This window comes from Papaver somniferum, chromosome 5 (assembly GCF_003573695.1).
Source record: "Papaver somniferum cultivar HN1 chromosome 5, ASM357369v1, whole genome shotgun sequence".
NCBI lineage: Eukaryota > Viridiplantae > Streptophyta > Magnoliopsida > Ranunculales > Papaveraceae > Papaver > Papaver somniferum.
In genome coordinates, this window is record NC_039362.1 from 105811627 (window position 1) to 105824467 (window position 12841).

The window sequence follows — 12841 nt, forward strand, 5'->3', positions numbered from 1 at the left end:
GTATGATGATTTCCATGGAGTCCATGAGCTCAACTACACTTTATATCCTAGTCCGAGACCTTAGCTATAACATACTAGAAATCAAGACTTATAGTTCTGATCACTAACATTGAAAAACATGCTTGAGATAGCAACGCATGCGAGTTCGGCCGAGCAATGCTCTAACAGGATATGTTATTAGAGGGTGCTGGTTTCGGATTGAAGTGAAGGACTTGGATACAATGGTGCCTATCATCTGCTCAATCAACTGTTCTGGTGAATGGAAGTGCAACAGACAAATTTAGACCTCAAAAAGGACTAAGACAAGGAGATGCATTATCCCCATTTCTATTTATCCTAGTGGCAGAAGTCTTGACCAGACTAATGGAAAAGGCCGAGGCATTATAAATGATTTCTGGTTTCCACATCAATTCAGATATAAATGTGACTCATTTACAATTTGCTGATGTCACATTGATCTTTCTTGATGCTAAAGAGGAGATGGTGGAAAATTTAGTCATGATTCTCCAGGTATATGAATCTATAACTGGTTTGAGGGTGAATCTAAAGAAAAGTACAGTAATTAGTATTGGAGCAGATCAGAAAGTACATGAAATCTCCAAGATTCTCAACTACAAGATAGAGTCTCTTCCATTAAAATATTTGGGTATGCCCTTTGGAGCTACAATGAAGCAAACAAGCATATGGGAGTATGTGCTTGAAAAATTTCAGAAAAAGCTTGCAATCTGGAAAATAAAATTCCTATCAAGAGCTAGGAGAATTGTCCTCATCAACAGTGCCCCGGCAAGCCTTCCTGTGTACTTCATGTCACTGCTTCAAATGCCAGCCAGTGTAGAAAAACAAATGTCAAATCTCATGACAGACTTTCTATGGGGTTCAACTATAGCCAAAAAGAAAATATGCTGGATTGCTTGGGGATAGATGTTGCTTACCTAAGGACTCGGGAGGTTTAGGTATAAGGAATATCAAGGCTACAAATGTAGCTCTTCTGGCCAAGTGGAGCTGGAGATACACTCAAGAAAAGCACAGTCTATGGAGGAAGATAATACAATTGAGAATCAGGTCAGACAAGAATGACATCTGGCCTAAAGAGTACAATTCAACGTATGGGAGGGGATTTTGGAAAGGAATACAGAATGAAAAAGGATTAGTTCAATTGAACTCTAAATTCTCTATAGGATGTAGAATTGGGGTCAAATTTTGGCTAGATGCTTGGAAAGGAGCCATTCCATTCAAAGAAACTCACAAAAGAGCATTTAAAGCCACAAGACAGAAGCATGCAAAAATAGCAGATTTGATTCAGCAAGGTACTTGGACAATTCAGCTCAGAGAGAATCCTTCTCCAGGAGTGTTAATTGAACTAAATGACATTTTCAGCTTAATTGGTGCTCCGCCAACCCTTACTGTCCTTGAGGATAGCTTCAGCTACAATACAAATGGAGGTTACTCTGCGAAGGAGGGATATAAATGGCAAAGGTCAAATATCCAAACTGCCAGCTCTTTTTTCGTTCAAATACATCTGGAGAAAACAAATTCCTCCAAAGGCACATCACTTTGCATGATTTGCAATACATAATGCAATTCTCACTCAATAGTCTTCTCAAAAGAGGTGGTCAATTTAACTCTACTATGTGTTGTTTGTGCAATGGAGAAAGTGAGACTGTGGATCATATGCTACTAAAATGCAGTTTCGCAAAAAATATATGAAGATACTTCAGCTCAAGAATGGATGCAAACTGGATACACAAAGACAATGTCAGAGATCAGTTCAAATATTGGAGATCTACTCAGCACAAAACCATTGCTAAAAATATTTGGTTGATGCTTCCTTTTGCCATTACATGGGCAATATGGCTAGAGAAGTATAGAAGAACTATGGCTAAGAAAAGAGCGAGGCAGCAAAATTGGATCATTGTAGAGGTTCAAAGGCTCGTGTTTCAATGGGGGTCAGTGAGGAATTGGTTCAGACTGACATCATTTATAGATCATGTAAATAACTGGGAAGCTGCAGTTGATAGAAACTGTTAGCTGGGTTGAGATTCTTGAGTCTCTATATTAGAATGTAATCAATTTTTCTCCTTTCAATAATATTTTACCCCTTTCCTTCAAAAAAAAAAAACAAACTTCGTTTAGGTTAGACTAAAAAGTCAAGGAATGTTGAGACGTACAGGTATTACTCCGAAGACCTGAAGAATGTGAAGAAGTAACGACTACAACGAGGATATCATCCTTCCAATTGAGGTTAGTAATATTAACTTGATCTTTTTTCCATTCATAATGTATCTTTCAAGTCGTATTATATTGAAAACATAACATGCGAAGCTGTATATATAATACTCCAGTGGTTAGACTTGGTCATATTATTATGATCAAAGTGTCAAGGAACTTATTGAATTACGAAGTATAAACGCTTATCTTTTGGAACTTCGTAAACACGACGTCAGCATAATCTTTGTATTTAGTTACTTGATTAAGTGTAAGATATAGGTATGATTTCACCCTATGAAACAATGTTTTATAACATTTATTTAAAGGAAGCATATATATGAACTTGTTTCATAATCGAAAGGAAATCATGATTGGTCAGGGTCTTTAGTGAATATCTTTTGAATGACTAATGTAAGATGACAAGGTAAAACATATCTTAACTTGTTGAGATTTGAGGTATAACTGGTCATACCCTATATTGTGTAGCATGTTGTAATCGATCAAAAGCTACTTTTTGAAGCATGGTGTAACGGTCACAAGCTACATTGGGAAGTTAGTTGTAACGGTCACAAGCTACATTGGGAAGTTATTTCATATATGCTCTAAAGTTAAATCTATTATGTTATTTATAAACAAAAAATAGAACAAACTCTTTGAGATTTTTCTTGCAGTATTGATCTATTTGTGATCACACTTTTGTGTTTTGCTACTTGATACACTCCGTAAGATTCTCTTATGTTGAGTAAAATTGTCTCGTTGTTCGTAACTGGCCTTGAGATTAATTTATTGTTAGAGCATTTCTCGTTTGAACCCACTAGCATTGGTATATCAAGTTAGTTGTCAAATTTAGTTGCCAAAACGCATTCTTGATTTAGTATACTAAGGTTAGTTTCGGACTAGATTAGGTCTAAGAAGTAGATCGAAGTTATCCTTGAAGGATGAAGACTGAAGACTACAAGAAGACATCAACAAGGACTTCATCAACAAAGGTATGTGGTGATTGATTTCATTTGGAACAATTCCTATTCTACCTTTCTCATATGTCGAAACAAATGCTCACTCTATGAAACAATTCCTATGACGGTAAATGTACATTTATGTATATATACTTGAGGTTATTTGAGCCACGACTTTTGTGACAATAACCTTTATCCCTGTAAAGGTTCTCATGTTATAGTGAATGAGCTTACGAATTCAACGAGCCAAGAATCACTCAATTCCGAGTTATAACGATGAAGTTATGAGTGATTTATTAAGGTAACAGTTATAAGTGCTGATGTAACTGTTACAGTTCGTTAGTAGGAAACAAACCATGAACTGTTTGTAACGATTCACGGACTTAAGCCCAAATACGTGACTAGAGGACTTTTTTAGTCATGTTTTTGATGTTTCCTTATCTAGGCAAGATAGCTATTACTCCAAACATATTTGATTACCATATTAAAGTGTTTGTGATATCTTTTAATTCCTTCCTAAGATAAATTGTGATTTATTCACATAAATACAATATTTGCTACATTAATTATTTATTTAATTATTTTGGAAAGAGTTGTAACTTAGGAAAGACTCCCAAAATTAGGAGAGTCTTGAAAAAGGAAAATAACTTTGCTTAGCTTTCAAGCTACCTTGTTCACTATAAATAAAGGGTTCGTGAACACCACATTTTTCATCCCTTGGAAAATTGGTGTAAGGTTCATAAGGTTGTTTTCCATGTCTTCTGTTCTTCGTGAACAAGAGTGAGATAAAAGTATTTTCCTTGGGGATCGCAAAGACGAGTTGATAATAATCTTCGTGATTGTTGCACAACTTGTAAACTAGGTTTTTCTCCTTTTGTCTATTCTAAGGTCTTCTCTTCCAATATAAGACCATTCAAGAGTTGTTGGTCATAAATCCTAGGTTTTGATAGATTTCAGTTCTCGATCGTATACCAACACTTGTTAGTTGAAATCGGAACTAGAAAGAAAACTTCGATTAAGGTATCTCGTAAAAATTCTTAAGAAGTTTTAAACAAGATATCTCTAGATTTATTCTCGTTGTAGAATAATTAGGTTTCTCTTCCATTTTTGAAGAATATAATAAACCCTAATCTACAAGTTTGTTTTGATATTACTTTTACCTAGTAATTGTTTTGCTCAAAACAAACACAAGATTTCCAAAACCTTTATTCACATATAATGGGTAATCAAACCGGTATTTTGTGAAAACAAAAGATCGAAAAGTATCAACGTGTTGTTGCATCTTTTAAAGAGAACTAATATTCTGCTAGAAGATTTTTTAGAGTGCTTCTGAAGAGAACTTTGTTTTTCCAGAAGATTTCGGGAATAACTTCTAAAGATAATTTGTGTATCTCAACCATTAGGAAAATGAAAAGTTCAGTTGAACCAGAACAATCTCAACCATTACAGTCCACATCAGGAGCATCTCAAGCTGCACCCTCTAGTGAAGTTGTTAACAAGCAGAAAACTGCAAAGCGAAAATTGTACACAGGGCCATGTTCGAATGTGCAACTCAGGAATGTGGATGATACTTTATCAGATCTTCAAGACGCCGAAGAAGATGAAGATGATGAACAAGAAGAGAAGGAAAATGATGAGGTGAAAAATGAAGACAAGGAAAATGAGAACGATGGCGAGGAGCGTGACATGGGAAATGAAAATGAAACAGAAGCTGAGGTATGACTGTCTGTCCAAGATTTTCAGTTGTATATTTATGTTAGTTTTTCCACCCTTAACTCTTTTGTTTAATGACCGCAAAAATACTTGGGTTTTGCCTGGAAAGTACGTTCCACGTGGCTCAACAAGGATGAGTGCACTAGGGCTAACAACTGATAAGAATGGCAAGGAAGCTGTTAGCTTTAACAATAAGGATCAGCCCATTGGTGATCCTTCGGTGCAGCTTGGAAGTGTGTTGGGAGTTTTAGTTAGGCAAAACATCTCATTAAAACACATGGATTGGAGACTTGTCCCTAAAGAGGCCAAAGATAACATATGGGCGATTGTCATGGTAATTTCTTAACTCTTCAAATTTTAAACTCTTTTACTTTTATAACGTATCGAGAAGATTTATACATTCTCTCTATAACTCTTTTAACTCTTTTGCTTGTATTTGCAGCAAAGGTTTGTTATCGATGAGTTTTACGAAGACTACTATCTTGGGAAGATGTGAAGTTATCTTAAAGAGGCTAGGTCTAGAAAAGCTGGTAGGATACTCGCCTTAGATGAGCTATAGGAAGAAGAAAGAGAGAAGAGGCTGACAACACTGAAACCAGAGAATGACACAGTCAATGAGTGGGAAGAGTTCGTAAGACATGTTTGCTCGGCAGAATTCAGAGTAAGCATTTATATCACGATAAATTAATTTTTTTGGCGTTAATCCCTTGCACGTTCACTGTTCTTGGATGTCTTGTTAGTTAACAACGTTCCGTACTTTTATCAGACAAAAAGATTGCAGATGCAACAAGTTAGACAGAAACACACCACTCCACACACTATCAGTAAAAAAGGTTATGCGAGACTCGAGGCAGAAATGGTATGTTCTGTATTTTTATTCCTATGTTCATTATAGGTTTACTGTATTTTTATGTTCATATGTTAACTAGCTGGATTAACATATTGTTTACAGCAAAAGGAACTGAACACAAAAGAATAGATTGATAGAGTCGAACTTTGGAAAGTGGGTCACAAACAGAAGGAAGGAAAGGAACCTAATCCTGGTGTTGTGAAGGCTTTGGTGAGAACTCAACTCATATTTATCTTCTTTCTTAGGTTTATATGTGTTTGAATGATGCAAAAATGTGACTAGTCGGGTTACATATACATTAATACAGGAAAAGATTGAAAGAGCAGTAGAAGAACATGGTGCTGATGTTGGATCATCTGTGACATGTGATCTTCTTTCCAAATCTCTTGGTGACGACAAACCAGGGAAACTGAGAGGAATTGGGTATGGAGCGACAAAGACAAAAATGGCTGTCAAGACCCATTATAAGAAGATCATCAAAGAGTGTCGGGACAATATGAAGGAAGTGAACGAGAGACTTGCACTGTTAGAGGTGAGAACGTACTTATTCATTTAGTTTTCTTTTAGTTGATGAATTGAAACTTGCCTCTCATACTGTCGGTTTGGTGTTGGTATAGGAAAAGACGTCGAGCTGTGACTGCCGCGGTGGCTCATACTTGCACAAAGCCAGTCCAAAGGTAAGTGTGTTTATATGTTTGTACACTTGCACAATGCCAGTTCAAATTTATTTCTTTGCATTATGCAAATTTCTTATGTTGTTGTTGTATTTATCCTGTAGTCTGGAAATGCTAGCAACAACCATGCTATTGCTAGCACTAGCATGACTGTTCCCCACCATGAAAATAACAGTCCAATCAGCAGACCAAGGGTGGAGGAAGTGTTAGGGAAGGATAAAGCTTGCAGGTTACTCAGTTGGTACAATAAGAACGAGGTTGTTGCTGACGCGATTATCACGGAAACAGATCCAAAGATGGAGGTCCATGGAATGCCAATAGGTTTTGCAGCATACAAAGTAACTGTGATTACGTCTCATGTTGATGATGTCATTATCTACAAGCAAACAGTGAGTTGAAGCGTGTATTAGACGCTGTAGGAACTTATACCACATGGGCCAAGGATCTGATGTTGCCTGCCATCTGACTTGTTATTCTGTTTGGGGAGTGCTTCTAGAAAACAATTTGGTTCTTATCTTATTGCTCTTATCAGTGAAACAATTTTTTTTTTGTGGAAACAATGTTTCACGAATCATTCAAGGTTGTGAATGATCTTGCACTGGTTTAAGTGCTTTATATTTGAATGAATGGTGGTACATTTTTATTGAATGAAACAGTAATTAATATATTTTTTTTATAAAATGTAAATGAATCACAACTGCTAAAAGAGGTTGTAATTGGATATACCCATACTGGAAAAAAAGGTTATTACTAAACAGAGTATAAGTTGTCAAACAATTGATTACAACAAAACTAGAAGTTGTGAAACTGGAGTTATACTACACAAACAAGGATTGTGATACATTTTTCTGCTACACAGTGTATTGGTTGTGAAACGATTGATTATAACCAAACTAGGAGTTGTAAAAATAAAGTTATAGTCCCTCCGTTCCATTTTACTTGATGTTGTAGAGTTTTTCACGCAGATTAAGAAATAACAGAGAGAGTAAATTTTTTCCATATTTACCCATATTAATAGCTTTCCAAAAATTTAAAGTACCTAGTTTTTAGTTTCTATATTTAGTGTAAATTACGAATCCCGATGTAATTTATTTGGGATAGAGTACTTATCCTCCATGGAGTGGATTTAAAAATTAGATTAATTACCAATTTACTGATTTCAATGAAAATTAATGGAATGGTAATGATTCCAAAGCAAGAGTAAATTAGTGAGAATTTGGGAAAAATATCTAAACACTCATCTATTTTGGAACATAAAAAAAATCCTAAAACATCAAGTAAAATGGAACGGAGGGAGTATTACATAAACAAGGATTGTGATACATTTTTCTGCTACACAGTGTATTGGTTGTGAAACAATTGATTATAACAAAACTAGGAGTTGTGAAAATATAGTTATACTGCATAAACAATTGTTGTGATACATACTTCTGCTACATAATAATGGAGTTGTGAAATTAAAATTATACTACACAAAACATGGTTGTGATGCCTATTTCTGCTACACAGGCTTTGGTTGTGAAAGAAATAATTACAACTAAGATAATAATTGTGAAAAGTGGTTATACTACACTAACAAAGGTTGTGATACCTATTTCTGCTACACAAGCTTTGGTTGTCAAAGAAATAATTACAACTAAGATTATAATTGTGAAAAGATGTTATACTACACTAACAAAAGTTGTGATACGAGTTTCTGCTACACATACCTTTGGTTGTGAAACAAGGGTTGAGTATGTCATACAACTAAAATAAGAGTTGGGAGAAGAATGTATACACAACTGTTAGTGGAGTTGTGTTAGAAATTTCTAAAACATATGACTCAGTTGTGAAACTAATGATTAAAACTACTTGAAGAGTTGTGGGAGACATTGCCCAGTAATTTGGATTTACTTTCACAAGTGAGCCAAGCGTGGTATACAATGGAACAACAACTGTGTTTACGATTAATATTGAAGAGTTGCAAAGAATTGAGGACCTTTTTTCTGATCCAGCTGCATAACCGTCATACTGCCTTGCCTCAACGCAGCAAATTCATCACACTTTAATGCCTTAACTGTCGGTGAAAAGTACTTATTAATAAATAGCTCCACAAACTTCTCCCAGCACATGTTGCTGACATCTTCCATGCGCTTGACAGATCTCCACCAATGTTCGGCATCTCCCTCGAATAGGTAAGTGGCAAGTCTAACCTTCTTCTCATTCGGAATTTGTAATGCTTCAAACTCTTTCTCAATGCCCATCAACCACTTCTCTGCCTTGGTAGGTTCCGCTGTCCCACTAAAGTTCCTGTCTTTACCTACCACCTTCTTGAATTCCTTCAAGTCCATAGTAGATCTCATCCGTTTACGGTCCTTTACGGCATCAACAATAGTGTTGACAGAACCCAACAGTTTTTCAAAACCGTTCTCAAGGTGTGTTGTCCTCTTGCTGAGATTCTTTTTCTTGTGTACAGAGCTCGACGTTATAGATTTTTCACACACATACATCTTCAAAAAGAAACTAAGCGTCAGATTTACGAATGGTTAGTAATGTACATTACTAACACACGAAATGACATGTATATCACGGTCATGGTTAGTTTTTCCCCAAACCCAAAATTCAGCCAAAACCATTTCAAGCAACTGTTATAAGTTTAAGAAAAAGTTCAGAAAATAAAATGCTTTGACTAAATCAGAAGAGTAACTAAAATTGAGTTTCAAACAGGTTAGAGTATGTTCACAGAAAGGAAATAAAAATTCAGGTTTAGTTGCAACGTAACAGAACACTATTTAAACAACCAATTCATATGAACGCAAACGAAACATAAGGAAATCGATCATTTAAGCAAACAAAACACCAACACAGCCCCGATAAATCAGAACCGGAGCTCATGAGTCAGTGCTTACACTCCACCCGGGAAGTACGAAGATGTAACATGACTTGAGACGGAAGTTTTGGTGGAGAGGTATGCGGAAGGATGTTGCATTGTTCGTATCGCGATGCTTGACTTGTCAGCAGGTAAAGGCCGAGCATAAGCGACCAGCTGGACCGTTGCAACCGTTAAAAATAGCCGAATGGAAGTGGGACTTCATCGCAATGGACTTTGTAGGGGGTTTCTTCTCTTGAATTTTTATTCTTTTTGTACCAATCTTTCTTCCCTAATTTGATTTGCAAATTTCCTGATAATGTGACCTACCTTCTCATGCAAATTGGTAAATGACTGTTTTAGATGTTTTAGTAACCAAGAATTTAACAAATTTTGTTCAAATTCTGTTTTCTAAAGATCTCTGATTTTGATAGCCTTGTACAACCACAAAACTTGATTTAAACTCTTTGGTTCCCTGTGTTTAACTTTTGCATATTTTACTGTGATTATTAATTTTTGAGTGTTATAAATGATTTTATGAAATTCTAGAAAGGTCTTTCAATTATTAAGTTTGGTGTCCATCATAAACCAAGGTTTGTGCAAAATTGTTAAACTAAAGTTACTAAACCTTTGCCTGTTTGTTAAAATGATCAAAGGAGATTTGCATCTGAACTCCACTTTTAGACCAACAGTTGAAATCCCTTTTATAGATTTTCTTATCTTACTCTTCTGTAACTCGGGGGTTAATCTTGTTAGTCGCGTTGTCAAGGATTGCCAAAGTCTTGAGCTCACTTTTAGCCATAACAGTTAATACAAGATAAAGCTTTGTTTTTGTTGAAACTCCACTGGCTATCGAAAACTTAAATTGTCTTATGGGTTCTGTAATTTAACCTCCTCTTATCCTGCAACTCAGAGATTTTCAACTCAACCTTATGGCATTAGTTTGAGATTTCTTTTTAAAAAATTCCTTGTTTGTACAACTTAACTAATAAATGTGTTGCCTATATGGATATACCCCATCGCTCAATTGCTTGCTTTATATTTCAGTATTCACTACCATTAAATTTGCGAGACTTGACATGGTTCTGTGAAGTGAGTTAGTGCTTACAGACAGATAATGCTTTCCACTAGCTATTTCAACTTATGCAATTGCTGAAATGTTTATTTGTTAGTGTTTCTTTCACATGGGTACGACCAATAGAAAACGAGTTTGACTCTACTATAGGACCGTCGGGCCTAAGTGGCACCCCACCACTTCGGTGGCTACCGGGAAGACCGTTTTTGTAGCGGTGGCCGGTAACCAGAACTATCCTGACGTCGGCACTAGCCTCGTAAATAGTAGAGAAACATTTCTAAATGTATAATTATTTTTTGGTCATAAATCTTAATTGCATAAGGTTTTACATTTCTGGTACTTTAAGTTGCTGCTCATTGTCTATTGTTTTATGTTCCATTTCGGTACTGCGATTTGATATTATAACCTCCTACGGGGCATTAGCTCACCCTTTTATCTGTTTTTCCCTCCTTACATAGTACGAGAGGAGCTTGCAGCAGTAAGCCAGGAGCTTACAACAGGCTTTTAACCTTCGAAAGTTAGTATTTTGTTAAGGATATGATAATGTACATCACGGGGTATCTGGGTAGTTTAAGTTTGTTGTCCCATGTTATTTTGATTTTTTTTTGCTGTTGTATATATGATGGGATCTGGTAGAAAGTCCTTGCATGGTTTGTAAAACTTGGTAAATTCGTGAACAGAAGGTCTAATTTCAGGTGTCAATGGGACTGCAAATGGAACATTTTTATGCTGAAATCTTAATATTTGCACTGCAGGCCTTCATATATATATATATATATTAGCCATTTGGTTTATCTTAACTGTTTATTACTAAGTGGTAGTATCCCTTACAGGCTGCGTCTAAACTTCTCTTATCAATGTAGTTGGCTAATCTTTATTTGTCAGAGTAGTAGATTATGCTCTAAGTGTTGTTGCATTTCTGAATCTCATTAGTGATCTTAAGTCTAAAACGATGTCCACAAATTTTCATGTACTTGGTCCTGTCTTATATGCCCACCTTCTTTTAGTTTTCAACTGCATGTGATACTAAGTTTTCCTACCAGACCAGCATGAATGGTAATTGGCCCTGTGTTAGTACTGAGTGATTAATCTTATTACGAACCATTACTTAGGTATCCTATTCTGTGTATGTAACATGTCTTAGGCTAATCCCTATGGGTTAGATTGGAGTGCTAGATTGGCCAAAAAGTGTTGCAAATCAAAAAATAAGTGTTGGAAAAAAGTTAACAGTGATAGTTGATAGTTCTCTTTCCTACCAGGTGCTCGCAGTCCAACTATCAGCGAGATTGAAACGATGAACCGTTCGGCACTCAAAAAGTGGTCTAAACGCTGAACCGTTCAGCGCTGGGAGAAATTTTTTTGATCTAACGGCTGAGATTTAAAACGCCGAGCGCCGAACGGTTCGGCGTTATATGGTGGTCCCGCTGCTAATCTAGCTGCTAGATTAGCCATCATATAGGACTTAGGAGGTTGCCCATACTGACATGGATGGCCAATGTAGCAGCTAGATATCTAGCCCATAGGACTAAGCCTTATGCCTTGTTTTATTCTTAGGGGCCTCATATATTCGCTTGTTCTATTAAGTTAAAACCCCCATTCGCTTAAATGAATGTGCTGGCCTATGAGACTTGATGACTTATACATATTTTCTTTAGTTTAAAAATCAGTTGGTATAGTTGGTCCTCGTAAGCTTGTGCGGGCACAGATCTTCTATTTCGTTTTGTTTAATTCCATGGTGTCTAGTTTTCAAAATGTCTACGACAAATTTTACATTTTTCGTTCTCGTTCGTGTCATTGGCCTTGTTCCCATTGTTGCTTGGATACCGAATTGAGTATATTTTTATTTTTATCTTCAAGTGGCGCGATGAGAGTTTTGAACTTGTTCACCCCTCCCCGCTTGTGCAACCTATAAATATCTGTCGTCGTATATCGTATAAAAAATGTTTTATGGTGTAGTTGATCGATGTTTTTCCCGTAACGTATCCGATTCAGGAATGTTAGTCGATTGTGATGAGTAGTGTCCCATGAGAAAGACTATATTTTATGTATTATCTCCGCGCCTTATACTGGGTCAATTTTTTAAGGGCCAAGTCCCATGTTTTTATAATGAGATTTCTATGTTGCCCCCGGACTCGTCAACTCGTCATAGTGAGATCTTGGCCGTCTCAGCGAAATCTCCGTTGTCTCTACGAGTTTCTCAGTTAGCTGTCGTCTCACCGAAATTGAGAAATTCATATTGGCCACTAATTGGGACTGAAATAACCTTTAGAGTTTAGGTTGTTTAACCCTTCGAACTGAAAGTTCATTTAAATGGGGTCTTTTTTTTCCGTGTGATGGAAAGAAGGACATACAAGAGAAAATAGAATTAATGCGGGTCTATGAAATGACTTTTAGAATTACCTAGCATTTTTAGGGGCCACTCAAAAGAAATTAGGGGTCAACAATAAAACAAAAAAGGTCACCCAATCCTAAATTGTGTTCACCCTTTATCTCCCATATTTCGTAATGACAAAATTA

At 36.3% G+C, this 12841-nt stretch overlaps 1 protein-coding gene across 1 annotated transcript; it reads left to right on the top strand.

Annotated features, from left to right (window-relative positions):
* The first annotated feature begins 387 nt into the window (after positions 1 to 387).
* On the top strand, positions 388 to 1576 carry LOC113279419. The gene is made up of 2 exons (XM_026528113.1): positions 388 to 783; positions 887 to 1576. Exons 1-2 carry the CDS (start codon positions 388 to 390, stop codon positions 1574 to 1576), a joined length of 1086 nt encoding a protein of 361 aa, XP_026383898.1.
* Positions 1577 to 12841: the final 11265 nt, after the last annotated feature.